At 32.2% G+C, this 17591-nt stretch overlaps 1 protein-coding gene across 4 annotated transcripts in view; it reads right to left on the bottom strand.

The window, feature by feature from the left end:
* The window catches only part of LOC143063265 (superkiller complex protein 2-like), a 30531-nt gene that overhangs the window by 10727 nt on the left and 2213 nt on the right, over positions 1-17591 (bottom strand). For 2 of the 4 annotated variants that reach the window (XM_076235308.1, XM_076235310.1), the window contains exons 2-17: positions 16389-16493; positions 15610-15727; positions 14733-14847; positions 11475-11546; positions 10115-10317; positions 9566-9622; positions 8694-8828; positions 8213-8358; positions 7466-7612; positions 6666-6750; positions 5793-5899; positions 5278-5424; positions 4865-4958; positions 3734-3946; positions 2344-2454; positions 67-297 (exon numbers count right to left, since the gene is read on the bottom strand). In XM_076235308.1, the coding sequence (XP_076091423.1) occupies positions 67-297; positions 2344-2454; positions 3734-3946; positions 4865-4958; positions 5278-5424; positions 5793-5899; positions 6666-6750; positions 7466-7612; positions 8213-8358; positions 8694-8828; positions 9566-9622; positions 10115-10317; positions 11475-11546; positions 14733-14847; positions 15610-15727; positions 16389-16489 (2082 nt within the window). In that variant the 5' untranslated portion in view covers positions 16490-16493. The remainder of the gene's footprint in view (positions 1-66; positions 298-2343; positions 2455-3733; positions 3947-4864; positions 4959-5277; positions 5425-5792; positions 5900-6665; positions 6751-7465; positions 7613-8212; positions 8359-8693; positions 8829-9565; positions 9623-10114; positions 10318-11474; positions 11547-14732; positions 14848-15609; positions 15728-16388; positions 16494-17591) is intronic. The other 2 variants (XM_076235309.1, XM_076235307.1) reach the window with 1 other exon arrangement.

The raw sequence follows: 17591 nt of genomic DNA, 5'->3' as shown, positions 1-17591 counted from the left end.
CATCTTCTATAGATCTGACACCACTGGAATATCTCCCTTACAGAGCATTATAACAGATAAACTCACCAACATCATCTTCTGTAGATCTGACACCACTGGAATATCTCCTTTACAGAGCATTATAACAGTTCCTGTTGTATCAAGTCCACGTCTTCCCGCACGTCCTGCCATTTGTATATACTCCCCAGGAAGTAGGTCACGGAACCCTGTGCCATCATGTTTACGTGCCGTATCAAACACAACTGTTCTGGCTGGCATATTTAACCCCATAGCAAATGTCTCAGTTGCAAATAGAACCTGTCAATATATTAATACAAGCTATCAACCCATAAATTTACATTAATTTAAAAGCTAAAAGTAGGAGGAAAAATGGCACTTTCTAGATAGTAGATTGTTTAAACACTTGTCTTGTCAAAGCATCAGTAATTTACTGAAAACCAACTTACGGTATTCTTGTGGATTCTTTATTTTGTGTTTTACCCTTTCTTGTGTACTTCACGGCTATTTAATTTCGCATTTTCTAATTGAATTGATTTAGTTTGATATGGAAAGATCAAACTTTTACATTTTTGCGACACTTTTGCGATATCTTTTTAACCTACAAAAGTAGTAACTTGCTTGTGAAAATAAAAAGAGAATATCATATGGCTTTTTCAATATCACATCCGTATCAACTTGAGACATCAATATAATCCCAAGAGCTCCGCTCGAGGGATTATATTGGTTGATGACGTGACGTCATACAGATTAAAGGTGTAATAAAGCTTTTGCAACCGTGCTGATATCGATATCATCACGGGTGGCTGATACAGCACGCTTGCCATTGATTGTATTACACATACGGTCCGAGTACACAGTTATTTCGTAGTGCATTTCTTTTAGACAATAAATGAAAATTAAAAAAATCCCACCTGCGCTTTCTCAATAATATTTTTACAGTGTGTTGTACTACTTTTGGGACAAATTATATCAAAATTATAGAAAACTTCATCAGCTCTAACTCAAAATATGGACAATTTTGTGTTAAGGGGGTCTTGAAATCTTTTGACAGCTTCCGAAGTGCTAATTTTTGACCTTTTTCAGCTGGACCTAATCACTACTTTACATTAATATTTATGGCCCAAATTTTTTTACAGTGTCATTTCACCCCCCAACTTGCTATATGAGGCATAAAACATGGAGAAATAAATTTGGAAGGAGTATAACAAAAATTGGCAAGTAACACACTGTCCACACTAAGGACTATATTCGTGGACAACGAAAATCAAAGGACGATAACTGTGTACTCGGACCATACAATTTATCTGTATTTACTACTAAGTATATAATAAGTTGGATAACAGTATGTTTGGTTGAGATATTAGTTCTTTCAAATGTCTCTTTTATGTATGGAACTAAATCATTATTTATTTTATAATGAATCCATCATATTCAGCTATAAGGAGAATCTACTTCTTCTTTTTAGTTTTTTTCTGTCCTATTTAACTATATTCTGGAATTATGCAGTTCAAGAGTTCAATACACATGTGGAATTTATTGAGGAAAGGATATGACAGAATTTTGAAAGGCCTTTTCCAGAATAACATTTTGACCTACTTTGACAAGACCTTTCTGGAACAACATTTCTACCACTTCTTTCAGTATTGGTAATATCCCACCTGCGCTTTCTCAATAATATTTTTACAGTGTGTTGTACTACTTTTGGGACAAATTATATCAAAATTATAGAAAACTTCATCAGCTCTAACTCAAAATATGGACAATTTTGTGTTAAGGGGGTCTTGAAATCTTTTGACAGCTTCCGAAGTGCTAATTTTTGACCTTTTTCAGCTGGACCTAATCACTACTTTACATTAATATTTATGGCCCAAATTTTTTTACAGTGTCATTTCACCCCCCAACTTGCTATATGAGGCATAAAACATGGAGAAATAAATTTGGAAGGAGTATAACAAAAATTGGCAAGTAACACACTGTCCACACTAAGGACTATATTCGTGGACAACGAAAATCAAAGGACGATAACTGTGTACTCGGACCATACAATTTATCTGTATTTACTACTAAGTATATAATAAGTTGGATAACAGTATGTTTGGTTGAGATATTAGTTCTTTCAAATGTCTCTTTTATGTATGGAACTAAATCATTATTTATTTTATAATGAATCCATCATATTCAGCTATAAGGAGAATCTACTTCTTCTTTTTAGTTTTTTTCTGTCCTATTTAACTATATTCTGGAATTATGCAGTTCAAGAGTTCAATACACATGTGGAATTTATTGAGGAAAGGATATGACAGAATTTTGAAAGGCCTTTTCCAGAATAACATTTTGACCTACTTTGACAAGACCTTTCTGGAACAACATTTCTACCACTTCTTTCAGTATTGGTAATATCCCACTGTGATGAACACCAAGTCCTCTCTTAAGTATATCTTCCATCTGTGTTATCTGTTAAAAACACATAAAAAATCTATAGGTTAAAAATGATCGGCAACTTTAAAGATGTATGATTTTCCTTAAACTTAATAGAACAACCTATATATAATATCAAAGTTCATTTTTACAAAAATTCAAATAGGCAAGTAAACAACAACTGATTTTGTGTTTTTATTTCCTGAAGCTTTTAACTTTAATAAAACTAATGAATCATCATATACACACACCAAATAATGAAATTATATGGCTGTATGCCTATCAGTTTTGAGAACCAATAATGCAAACATGGACACTGTCCCTATCTTTTTCAACTGAAGTTATTTAAGGTGGTACCCAACACTTTCACTAAAATTAATTTGGCTCGTTTAATTTTCATAAAATTTTGTCAAAGTATTTACTTTGACAAAAATATAAAAAAATCAAAAATTTTGAACCAACAGTTTTGTTAGAAAAATTACACTGGTTATATAGCAGTTTGACAAACACCAATTTTGACCATTGAGAAGCTTAATATTCCCTTTATAACACAACGTAATTAAAACGTTAAGCTGACTTTACAGAGTTATCTCCCTGTAGTGTTAGGTACCACCTTAGGGTGCTATAAACAGTTTCATATAAAAAACTAGGGGTTATTCCCCAACTAAAAATAGACATGGAGGGAAGTCCCTTTTTATCAACATAATTGGTGAAAAAGTATCATGTTTTTTGTATTTGGTTGTAAAGATATGTTAATTAACTTCAATTAAAACAGGTTGAATGATTAAAATAATTTAAAAAATTAGGTTTTGAGGGGAGACAACACTGTAAACAGTCTGTTTTTTTGGCAGTGAAAATTCAAAACTTATTTGCAGCCACTGTAGCTCTTTTCGGAGCAGGCGAACGTACCCTGAAGAATGAATTTTTGGAAAGACCAGGTAAAAATCTATGAAATTCATACAACTTTGATTATGAAAAATGTGCAGGTATCATGTCTTCTGGGGTGTGCACATGACCTGATTTCAGGTTTTTTAAGCTTAAATTAGGCAATGTTTTTCCCAGTTTCTCTGGATAAAACTTTTTTATACTATTAAAAGTACACTTTTTTTTTTATTCCATTATAAACTAGAGAACATTCTGATTCCAGTGATATCTAGTTTTATACAGGTATCTTTATTAATCAGTCCACCACTAAGGGTCACTTTTACATGGTCCCTCAAAATATGACGTCATAGAAAAAAACTGTTGATAAGGCAGAATTCATAGCTTACCCAATAAAATGCATTTTAGATAATACCTTCAATAAACTATTTACCTGAGGTAGTTTCTGATCAGTTCCCTTCAATCTATTAATAGATTTATGAAAGAAAATATGTATTTCACTTTTTTCCTTCTGGTCAGTAAGGTCCAAACTTCCTAGATTATTGGCTGTTTCTTCTATTCTCTTTTTAGAAAATATAAATGATACGACAGGTAGCTTGTCCTTCTTTTTCAACATATCAATCAGGGATATCCAGATATTTTTGTCCTGAAAAAAAACCAAACAGATTTCATCTGTTAACGACTTCTGCATGTGGATTCATTTATTTTATTGGTAAAAATGTTTGTGTTTTGAGTACATTCCTATAGAAAATTTCCGCCTACCGGTATTTGAATATTAAAATTTGTAGGTCACCTATATCAAAGAATTTCAGAAGAATTGGTATCCCATAAATAATAATGAATCCACAGTCCACAGTTCACAAATCATTGATACCTTTGACTTATAATGTTGCAGTTTAAATTCTCCTGCTTTTCATTCAAGATCAAATTTATAAAAAAATGTCTTTTCTGCATATATAATTTTCCCTGTATAGTAAGAATGTGTTAACATTTTCATTGATGCAAACAACATCTGTATAAAAATTCTCCATGGAATCATGTTTTGGGACTCAACATTTTTGTATAAGATGGGGACAGATAACAATATGAGCATGCACAATTATCCACCCCTATATAATTAGGGCCATCCACTACATAATCACTTTTGTTTTAAGAGATTGCCAAAGTTTAGTCTTCAAAGGGCATCAATGTTAGTATATGTTGTAGTTAAGTTAAACCTTGATTTGTATATGTAACAAACAGGCAGGTTTCCATTGATTTGGTATGTTCAGAAACAGAAGTTTGGTATGTTTAGAAACAGAAGTTTGGTATGTTTAGAAACAGAAGTTTGGTATGTTTGAAGTTAATTAACATTTTAACCAGTAATTTTCTATCAAACTATCAAATTGACCTAAGCAAATTAAATTACTTCAAAAGTTGCAAAACTTACAAATCAGCAAATTATTTTATTAAGTTAATTTTTCTTTTAAATTTGGACAAATGTAGATAAACAAATTTTTAAACATTTTTTGAAAAAAGTACTGCATTACGCTGAACTCCTTTATGACTGCTATAAACTTATTACCTGGTTTGGATGACCTCCCCTTTGACCTTTTGCTCCAAAATTCTGTGATGCCTTACTAGTTCTTTCTTTCTTGGCATCAACTGCCTTGTTATACCTGTGTAAAAGTTATGACAAGTAAATATCAGAATAATATCTATTAATATTCAAACATGTCAGATATCCCAACAAAAAGAAACTATCACAAAAGATATCTTAGCACCTACACCATATTTTTACGACCAGGATATTAATGTAGAATAAAAAAAATATAAAAATATACTGATTGTCTTCCATGGATCCCTTTAATATACATACATGTATCCCTCAATCTAAAACTGTTTCTCATGATCAACTATGAGAGGCAATTGATAACTAGTTTAATAATTGTACTCAGTATACAGAAAGTCTGCAAAGGATTCCTTAAATATACATACCCTCCAATCTGGAACTGTTTCTTGTGATCCAGTATAAGGAACAATTGACTGCTAGTTTTATTACTGTTCCCTGTGTATAGATAGTGTTCTAAAGGTACTGGTCTCTTCAGTGTACTAATCACATATATCTTCTTCCTTTTTGTCCTCCTACCAATATAAACATATAAGCAAACTTTATGTTGTGATAAGGCAAATATACAAAGAAGAACAGTTGGTTTGAAGGTCTAAAGAAGATGATCAATAGGAATACAAATTATCTGACAAAATGAGATACAACTCTTCATAGATACCAAGATTAAAATTTTGAATGCCAGATGATTATCGAGTCTACAAAAGACTCATCAGTGATGCTCGAATAAAAAAAGTTAAACAGGACAAATAAAGTATAAAGCTGAAAAGCATTGAGGACACAAAATACTGAAAAATTTAGCCAAATACAGCCAATGAATCCTATTCTTGGGTTAGAAAATCTTTAAAAGATGTTCCCAAACATATATGTACTATTAATGTCTTACCCAATCCAATCTGCAAACTCCAAAGTATTGGGTACAGTTGCACTCAGTAAAATTATGTTTACATGCTGAGGTAACATAATGAGGACTTCCTCCCACACAACTCCTCTCTGTTCAAATAAACATCAGTAATATTATGTTTTAAATTCACTTAGAGACTTAGGTAACAATAAAGTTATCTCCCTTCAGCTGTTCTAACAAAAATAATATCAATGAAGTATAATTGTTGTCCTTGGTTGATGTCTGTCAGATGTCATATCTGATGTTTTGTTTGTGTAATGTTAAATGTTATACCCTTAATTCAGGCTGTTATTGTTTTTTGTTGGATTGTTTCACATTATATTCTGTTGGATTGTTTCACATTATTATATTCTGTTGAATTGTTTCACATTTATATGATATTTTGTTGGATTGTTTCACATTTATATGATATTTTGTTGGATTGTTTCACAATATGATATTCTGTTGAACTGTTTCACATTTACATGATAATCTGTTGGATTATTTCACAATATGATATTCTGTTGGAAAGTAGTAGCTTCTCTTAGGTATGAATTTTGCTCATTAATGAAGGCCACACTGAAAACTAAAGCGGTTCTCATCCTTATACTTTGGTTTTTGGTGGATAGCTGTCTCATAAGAAATTTACACTTATAACTTGTGTTAAAGACTTATCACATCAAGTGTTTATAACACATCTCTAATTGGCTGAATGTATGTAAGAGGGTGCAATTAACTTATCAGACAATTACTTTATTACTGTCTATCCAGCAATACTGTGATAAAGTTATATAAAAATTTGTTAAATCCAAATTGATCTATCTCACTATACAACAATAATATATTCCTACACCCTACAGCTACAATGCTTCTTACCTCAGCATCATTTATGTAATGTACTTCATCAAAGATGACCCATTCTAAATCTCTGATCACATCTGATCCATTGTATAACATTGACCTAAAATAGATAAAATATCTTACACAATGTAAAAATCTTACTGAGCAAGCTCACTTACCAACAAACCCTACATTAACAATATAGAAAATATAGAAATTCCTCTTCATTCTAAATATTCTCTACATCAGATTTTCTGGTAAACTTAACTGATCCAGGTTTCAGTACAAGTTAACCTTTATTCTAATTGAAAGCAATTACCAAAAACAAGAGTGGACACACAGAAATGTCTTGCCTGTCATGTATTTGTATTAAAAGTAAATGCTACAAGATATACATTATACATTTTAAGCTGTAAATAATGAGATAATGTCACTGCTGCTTATGCCTGTATGAACACTAAGACTGCTGCTAGTCAACAATAAACATTATTTGTTCAGGTGTATATTTTTTTTCAAAATATCTATTTCAAAATTCATAAAAAGATGATTTTATACTGCATCTGGACTAATTCTGCATTACAAAATTCAGTATTATCAACACTTGAACGACTGAGCCATACAAGTGCTGTTCCATTGCTTTTTGTTTTGTCAAGTATGTAAAGGAAATTAGTGATATGAATTGATACACCAAATCCTGTCTTTTCCTTTACTCATACTTTTACTAGGTAAAGTCAGCACACATTGTAAGATAAACATTTCAATAGTGTATCTGGTCATATCTTGATACAAACGACTGCTTAATTGCAGCCCTGAGATAACATGTAAATACTACCCACCTGAGAATTTCAGTGGTCATTATAAGACATGCACTTTCTTGATGGATCTGGACATCTCCTGTAATCAATCCCACATCAACAAAGGTCTGTTTAAAGTCTCTGTATTTCTGGTTTGACAAAGCTTTGATTGGAGATGTGTAAATTGTTCTGCAATATAAAATGGTTGTTTGTAGATACTATCAAGATATATAATAAAAGGATAATAAAAGAAACAGCAACTCAACAATAGAGATTCCCAAAGATATCATCTTCATTGTCATAATATGCATATTTTGTTATTTTTTTCCACGGTATTTTCAAGTACGACCAATGGATTTAAATAACCACTGCTGTCCTAAAATCATAGCAACATAGCAAATGTACAGAGACATTCTTATAAAATCTATTCATACAGCACCATAGTAAAAAATAGTGTCATGATACAAGCAACATTAATAACATATTCAGCTATATTCCTCCCTTCTGAAGTGAAAGGATTGATGTTATATTGACATACCTTGTTACCTGCTTCAGTGGCAGGCCAATAGACCTTATCGCTATTTGTGAATCTGTGACATATGACCTTAGAATTTGAACTATTGACCTCATATAACAATTTTCTGTTCCTTTGTGGCATCATACATTATCCTTGTCATGCCAAAATTTTGCAGGAAATTCTGGAATTTTTAGTAATTGTGGACAAATAGCAATAAGGTGTATAGCAGAATTTACATTTGATATCACCCTGCTGAGTTTTTAGTGACATACCTTGTCATGTGCTTGAGTGACAGGGCAATAGCATATTCAGCTATAACAGTCTTCCCAGCTGATGTGTGTGCTGCTATAAAGACACTATCATGATTCTCTAGGTGAAGTATAGCTTGCTTCTGGAAGACATCCAATTCAAAGGGCCACTGAAATAAAATCAAAAAGTTTTTGTCTTTATCCTTTTAATAACTTAATTTATCAAAAATCGTCCGTAATATCATCTACTATAATTCCACTTTTTTGGTTATTCAAAGAGATCTTTCATGAAATCAAAGTTCTGCTTAAACACTACATTCTTCTTCCTCTCCAGCACAGACATTATCCTATGTAACAGGCCTTATAAGGAACGGTTTTATTATAATCATAATCAAGATGGTTCATATCTTCAATGGCCAATTATAAAACCACATTAAATTATCAAAAGAAAGGTCAGCATCAGTTCTACATTCTCACTGCTCATTTATTGGAAATACTATCTTACCTTGTATGCCATATCAGGAATCCTCTTGTAGAAGTCATCCACTGGGTGATCTATATCCACATTAATGGCCCATTCCTCCTTGACTGGAGCTGGTACTGGTTTAGTTTCATCTGCAGTGCTAGTAGTAATTGTCGCCTATAATATAATTTCCATTATCAATCAAAATGATAAAGCCAATGTTAACCCAGTTCTTTTTAATTTTCTCTTTAAAAGGTCCTTGAACGTTTGTATTGTAATGGTTATCTAAGGAGGCATATGAAGATATTTTTTAGATGTATTAAAAAGGTATGGGACCAAATAATATTAGGTTCATTTTTGTCTTAATATAGTATCATTTGTATGGTCTTTTTTGTAGTGTGTTTGGTAATTGTCTTTTTTGTCTAACATATGAATATATATTTAAAACTACATCTTCAACAAATTACAAATTTCCTATAGGCTTGTATGTAGACTTTGACAAAACTATAAAATCAAATAGTCACACAAATGAACATTTACCTCAATCCAACAAAAAATGGTACTCTTACAGCAGATTTCACTGAGTATGTAGCCAAAGGTAGTATCTTTGGTTAGCTTGCTTGTTAGCTGAACTGTGAATTCATTATCAGGTCAGGTATACTACCCTTCTTTCGAAGTAGCCTAGTCCAACAGATAGATAGATTGGTTATCTGCTGGACTAGTCTACTCTTAAAGGAGGGTAGTGTACCTTTCATAACAATGACTTCACGGTTCAGCTAACAAGCAAGCTAACCAACGAGACTACCTTTGGATACACACTCAATGAAATCTGCTGTAAAAATAAATCAATTCACACTTTGCACTATAGTGATATTCCCTCAAATATTAAACAATTAGAAAATGCTATAACTTACTGAGACAATTTCATCCATACTTTCACTTCCAGATACTGTGATTGGTTCACTTGTCTCCTATAAACAAAGATATATATTTTACACGCTCTTTATGCAAATTTGTATACTTTTAATTTCAAATATAATAATATTACAATTAATATTCTAACACAAGGTGAGCTGTAAACACATTTATCTATATGGGAATACATAAAAACAATGCCAATTTTATTTTTATGAATGAGTTGCACCTAGGTCAACTGGTGTAAACGTCATAAACTTACAATCTGTTCTGAATGTGGTGTTACAACATAAGCAATGTGACATAGAATATTTACAGGAAAGTGCAAGAATTCAAAAGTCATGTAGAGTTGAATGAGAGACTTCATTTTTACAAGTCTGGTCTTAGCTAATTAACTATTTAGTCTTCAGTCTTCTATATTTTGTTATGTGAAGTTGTTTTTCATTTCTTAAAATGGTCTTTTTCTTTTTTTCCATGATGTCAGTCTATTTTCTATTTATGAGTTAGAATGTCCTAATGGTATCTATCACCTCTCTTGTGATTCTTACCTCTTTGGAATCCTGCTTAACCTCTTCTTCATCTTTTCCCCAGTCACCTAAATCATCAAAGTCCTGGGTCAGGATATCTGTTAGACTTATAACAGTGGGTGTGGTCTCTTCTGAGGTTGGCTCTTCTGGAATAGACTCTTCTTTGGAATTTGTAGTCTTGAATGTCATCCCTGAACTCATACCAGGAGCTACTGTTAGAAAATCTAAAACAGAAATATTTTCATTAAAAATGATATATTCATCATTAAAATCATAACATGGTCTAATCTTAAAATCTAAAATGACATCTTATTGAAAAGATAAACAGGGCTTACTAACAGCAGAATTGAAAAGTGAAAATAAAAAATTCAAATCTGCACAATTGAAATCTAAAAAATTCTAATCTTTTATATTAGTGTTCGTACACTTTTGCCTCACAGGTTACTCGGATAATCGTTCAACCAATTAACGGTAGTTTAAGTTGATGTTTGAAGGCCTTATTCATAGTACCCTACACATAGATATAAGAAGATGTGGTATGAGTGTCAATGACACAACCTTCCATCCAAGTCATACATTTACGATTTTATAATACGATGAATTGAATTTTGTCCTTTGGTATTATAAGGCTTGTCTGTGAAGATTCCTGATGAAGTTTGACTTTTGATAATCAAATACACAGTATTAAATATTTAGCATTTGTACTAACTTCAGATTAAAAAATAAGAAAAAACCTTTTTGAACTTGTATAATTTAATATGTCTGAAACTGATAATTCTTTCATTTTACTCGCCAAACATAATGCGGAGTGTTTCGATTTGAAATGATAAGCCAAAGCTTGTTACTCGTACTATCAAACATTCACATTGGTTTGCATTTCGCAATTTTTGAGTTAGCATTTCGTTTAAAGTATGACAAACACTTGAATGAAGGAGATTGTACATTTAGATTTGAGTCCACACAATATAAGAACAAATAAATAAAATCATAAAATTTAATCGTATTACTGATTTAAAGTTACTGTTAGAAAAACATGTATACTAATTATGTTTCCTTAAGATATTTCCCCCATCATACAAGTTCTAATTAATTTTATATTTTTGAATTAACAATAGCAATCAATATACTGGATAATTGATCTGTCTAATTAATTACCACGGCGACAATTTTTAAAGAAAACATAACTATTTAATGATTTCAATACAAATTTATATCAAATCTATGATAATTGAAAAAAAGTCCGGTTAACCGGTTAGCGTTTTTGGTATTCGGTCGTTCAAAAGGTTAACCGGTTTTAAATCGTTGACAACACTAGTTTATATGTACAAATGTTAAGATGATATAGATATGTCTGTAATCTATATATAAACAATGCTCCTACCTTTTTCCAGAAGTAAATTATCAAATGAAGAATTTTCATTCAAATTATCTATATCTGGTTCATCCAGACCTCCTGTAAAAGACAAAATACATTATCATTAGAAGAATCAGTAAAATTTAGAGCTTGACATATCAAATTTTTTAGTACAGCATATTGACATATATGTCCTATGGTTTTAAAGGTTATTGTCATTCAATTTTCAAATATTTATGTATTACACAATTACTTTATTCATATTTTTATAACCTTCAACTTTCAGAAAAAGATAAGAACTCTAAACCAGATGCTCCGCAGGGTGCAGTTTTATACGACCGCAGAGGTCGAACCCTGAACAGTTGGGGCAAGTATGGACACAACATTCAAGCTTGATACAGCTCTGAATTTGGATTGTGATTAAATAGTTGACACAACATAGGTTTCTGACACAGAATAAATGTGGTCTAAGAACTTAAACTTAAAAACTTAAAAATTTTAAATTGGTCATTTACCGATAAAGGTCCAATATCCAAAATCTAAATACATGGTTAGATTCAGCATATCAAAGAACCCCAAGAATCAATTTTTTATGAAATCAAATAATATTCAATTTTGTTGAAATCAAACAAAGTTTAATTTTGGACCCCGATTTGGAACAACTTGAAACCTGGACACATAATCAAAAGTCTAAGTACATCATGTTTAGATTCAGCATATCAAAGAACCCCAAAAATTCAATTTTTTGTTAAAATCAAACTAAGTTTAATTTTGGACCCTTTGGACCTTAATGTAGACCAATTTGAAAACGGGACCAAAAATTAAGAATCTAAATGCATGGTTAGATTTGGCATATCAAAGTCCCCTGTTAATTTAATTTTTGATGAAATAAAACAAAGTTTAATTTTGGACCCTTTTGGCCCCTAATTCCTACAAAGTTGGGACCAAAACTCCCCAAATCAATCCCAACCTTCCTTTTATGGTCATAAACCTTGTGTTAAAATTTTATATATTTATATTTACTTATACTAAAGTTATAGTGCGAAAACCAAATGTTTTCTGACGACGACGCCAACATCATACCAATATACGACCAATTTTTTTTTATTTTTGTGGTTGCATAAAAATTAAATTTTATGTGTGTGCATCAATCAGTTTCTCAGAACACACACAAGGACTTCAAGGGCAACACTGTTGAGGTGAAGAAATAGTTGTCCATTTGGTATTATCTCCTTTCATAGAAGTCAATCTATACAATTACATTTGTATTTGATAATTAAACTAAATTAATATATTTTAACTCACCTTATATAACTCATATTGTAATCATATCTTTCATTTAAACTCATTCAAAATATGGACATGATTTTTTTCAATTAAATATGTATTCCATAAGAAGATTGTCTTTTCCAAGGATAGTCTACAGCTTAGTGATGCTTACCATTGGGCCTTTTTATGCATACCTAAGCAAGCCCATATTGAAGAGTGTACAGGATCTCCTAATATATAGTTGTCTTACCTGGCCAGAAAAGATTATGTATACAGGATCTCCTAATATATAGTTGTCTCACCTGGCCAGAAAAGATTATGTGTACAGGATCTCCTAATATATAGTTGTCTTACCTGGCCAGAAAGGATTATGTGTGCTGTATCTCCTAATATATAGTTGTCTTACCTGGCCAGAAAGGATTATGTGTGCTGTATCTCCTAATATATAGTTGTCTTACCTGGCCAGAAAGGATTCTGTGTGCTGTATCTCCTAATATATAGTTGTCTTACCTGGCCAGAAAGGATTATGTGTGCTGTATCTCCTAATATATAGTTGTCTTACCTGGCCAGAAAGGATTATGTGTACAGGATCTCCTAATATATAGTTGTCTTACCTGGCCAGAAAGGATTATGTGTGCTGTATCTCCTAATATATAGTTGTCTTACCTGGCCAGAAAGGATTATGTGTACAGGATCTCCTAATATATAGTTGTCTTACCTGGCCAGAAAGGATTATGTGTGCTGTATCTCCTAATATATAGTTGTCTTACCTGGCCAGAAAGGATTATGTGTACAGGATCTCCTAATATATAGTTGTCTTACCTGGCCAGAAAGGATTATGTGTTCTGGATCTCCTAATATATAGTTGTCTCACCTGGCCAGAAAAGATTATGTGTACAGGATCTCCTAATATATAGTTGTCTTACCTGGCCAGAAAGGATTATGTGTTCTGGATCTCCTAATATATAGTTGTCTCACCTGGCCAGAAAAGATTATGTGTACAGGATCTCCTAATATATAGTTGTCTTACCTGGCCAGAAAGGATTATGTGTTCTGGATCTCCTAATATATAGTTGTCTCACCTGGCCAGAAAGGATTATGTGTACAGGATCTCCTAATATATAGTTGTCTTACCTGGCCAGAAAGGATTATGTGTTCTGGATCTCCTAATATATAGTTGTCTTACCTGGCCAGAAAGGATTCTGTGTGCTGTATCTCCTAGTATATAGTTGTCTTACCTGGCCAGAAAGGATTATGTGTTCTGGATCTCCTAATATATAGTTGTCAGTTAACTGCTAGTAGTCTGTTGTTATTTATGTATTATTGTCATTTTATTTATTTTCTTTTGTTACATCTTTTGACATCAGACTCGGACTTCTCTTGAACTGAATTTTAATGTGCGTATTGTTATTCTTTTACTTTTCTACATTGACTAGAGGTATAGGGGGAGGGTTGAGATCTCATAAACATGTTTAACCCCGCCGCAATTTTGCGCCTGTCCCAAGTCAGGAGCCTCTGGCCTTTGTTAGTCTTGTATGATTTTAATTTTTAGTTTCTTGTGTATAATTAGGAGTTTAGTATGACGTCCATTATCACTGTACTATTATGCATATTTTAGGGGCCAGCTGAAGGACACCTACGGGTGCGGGAATTCTCGCTACATTGAAGACCCATTGGTTGCCTTCGGCTGTTGTTTGCTCTATGGTCGGGTGGTTGTCGCTTTGACATATTCACCATTTCCTTTCTCTATTTTACCTGGCCAGAAAGGATTATGTGTTCTGGATCTCCTAATACTTATAGTTGTCTTACCCGGCCAGAAAGGATTATGAGTGCTGTATCTCCTAGTATATAGTTGGCTTACCTGGCCAGAAAGGAGTATGTGTGCTTATCTCCTAATATGTAGTTATCTTACCTTGCCAGAAAGGATTATGTGTACAGGATCTCCTAATACATTATTGTCTTACCTGGCCAGAAAGGATTATGTGTACTGGATCTCCTTATATAAAGTTGTCTTACCTGGCCAGAAAGGATTATGTGTGCTGTATCCCCTGACATCCAACATAACTGGTCCAGGTTGCCGTTTAAGTGATAATGAATTTCTGGCATTTTCACTGATATTAGCAAGATATTCCTGAAAAAAACATATAATAATCTACACCTATGTTTTACTATTTATAAGTTACCTGCCTGTAAAAGTACACAGCTTTCATTGGATACTTATAAGCATAAATGTTTAATGTGTAACTGTGCACAATAGTTAACTTTAGCCCAGGATTATAACTTTCAATAAGAACTTTCACTTAATTCCTTACTATTTGTTTGAAAATTTTATGGGGACATTTTGCTGTGACGCCAACATATATATTATATATGTTTGTTTTTCAATTTTAACTACATGTGTATTGGGCTATGAAACATAAATTATCCATACTTTTAAGTATGCATTCAATAATGAAATCATTAAGTAATGCAAGTTGCTTAGTTTCTTTTGTTACCTATTTTGCGTTTAACTGTGCAGATTGCTGTGTGTTTGTTTATTCAACATTAGCTAGACGTATAGAGGGAGGCTAGACATCTCACAAAACATGTTTAACCCCTCCATATTTTGCATCTGTCCCAAGTCAGGAGCCTCTGGGCTTTGTTAGTCTTGTATGTTTTTTTTTAATTTTAGTTCATTTATAATATATGTTCAGAGTTAAGTGTGACATCCATTTCATTTAAGGAGTACACATTTTTGTTTGGGGGCCAACTGAAGCATGCCACATGATGAGGAATTTTTTCCCTAAATTGAATACCCATTGGTGGCCTTCAGCTGTTATCTGCTCTTTGGTCAGGTTGTTGTTTCTTTGTCACACACCCCATTTCCATTCTCAATTTTCTGTAGAAAAATTACCTCTTTATAACCTAACAATACACCAGTAGTAGGATTTCTCACTACATCTATTTTGGTTTGACAAGGACAAACATCTGAAGAGTACAAATTCTCTGGGCAAGGTTCTCTCTTCCAAAATCTAAAAAATAAAATTTTAAATTAAATGTTTGGTTTTTTTTTTTTTTATAAAATATCGTACAGGAAACAAATTACACAATATCTTTTACATCCTGATAAATATGATGAAACTGAAAATATATAATTTCCCAACTTCTTTTTAATTTTTGTTTACACTGTTGCTACAGTTAATTATTGTTAATTAACCAAAATATGTTAATATTATAAAGGGAAAGATACCAAATGGAGAATAAAAACTAGACTAATAAAATAATAACAAACACTGAAACAGCTAAAAATGAAGAATATATAAAGGTTTCTCGTTTTTTATATAAATTAGACCGTTGGTTTTCCCATTTGAATGGTTTTACACTAGTAATTTTGAGGCCCTTTATAGCTTATTGTTCGGTGAGAGCCAAGGCTCCATGTTGAAGACCGTACATTGACCTATAATGGTTTACTTTTATAAATTGTTATTTGGATGGAGAATTGTCTCATTGGCACTCACACCACATCTTCCTATATCTTTCTCTCTATAAATATAGTAATTTACTCACTTTCTATTGATTTCTGTTCCGTCTGCTCATACTTTCTTAATTTTAACTTCTGGCGATTAGTAAGTAGATTCACATAAGACTTATAGATACTTATTAATATTATTTACAGATAATTCACCAGCTTACTTTTGACTTCTGTTGATACTATTAATAGGTAAGTCATCAATACATGTCAGATATTCTTCTAATTCTTCTTTCCATTCTTCCATAGTTGTCTTTTCTGTCATCTGTCTATAAAAGATTCAAAAACAAATTAGTCTTATGATGAAGGTATTGATACTTTCTTTTATTTCAATCATTTGCTCCACTAACATTTTCCTAAAAAATAAGTTTTAATAAAATTGTACTTGGTTACAAAATTGTAACTCTATAATTAATCTTACTGTATCGAATACGTCAAATTCAGTATAAGGGGTATGATAGCCAGTGAGAAAACTGTCCACCATGATAACCATAGAATAAATAGTCCTTCTCTGAATATTCTGTGCAGTGAGTTTGTGTACTTCAATGTTAAATCATAATACAGTTGCCTACTTGTTTCTTAAGTTAGAATCAAAACTCATTAAATGTTATTATAATACATACACTATTGTTTCAGATAAGGGAGAAGGTTTCCTGCCATTAAAACGATTAATCCCACTGCAATTGTTTGCACCTGTCCTATAAATCAGGAATCTGATGTTCAGTAGTTGATGTTTGTTGATGTGGTTCATAAGTGTTTTTTGTTTCTCGTTTTTTATATGGTTTTGCTGTTTGAAAGGTTTTACACTAGTAAAATTTTGGGCCCTTTATAGCTTGCTGTTTAGTGTGAGCCAAGGCTCCCTGTTGAAGACCATACCTTGACCTATAAATAATGGTTTACTTATATTAATTGTGACTTTGATGGAGAGTTGTCTCATTGGCATGCATACCACATCTTCCTATATCTATATACAATATCATTAAACAAATTGCTTCTCTTTGAAAAATTGAACTTTTGCATTGTGATAATTAAGAAAAAAACATGCTCTAAGGCAGTCAGTGAGCCCATTTCTGGATCTGCCACTGCATTGGATATTTGAGTATCCTGCATAATCAAGAGAACACACATGTTTTCTTTCTTACTATCAAATGGAGGTTGTCAAAGTAAAGGATTCAGTGACTACTGTAATGTAATAAATAAATCCATCCTCTGTAAAATATTGTCTAGCCCTGGGCTTTGTAAATAAGAAGATGTGATATAGAAGAGGGCAATAATGGTCTTTACTGTCAGGTGTCAAAAGGTCATTTTCGGCTACTGTTAGTGTCAAACTGGTAATAATTTTACCATGATTCATTTAAGTTCTCAAA

This window comes from Mytilus galloprovincialis, chromosome 2 (assembly GCF_965363235.1).
Source record: "Mytilus galloprovincialis chromosome 2, xbMytGall1.hap1.1, whole genome shotgun sequence".
NCBI lineage: Eukaryota > Metazoa > Mollusca > Bivalvia > Mytilida > Mytilidae > Mytilus > Mytilus galloprovincialis.
Note: the sequence above shows the minus strand (reverse complement) of the source record. Positions and strands in the feature narration are given on the sequence as shown.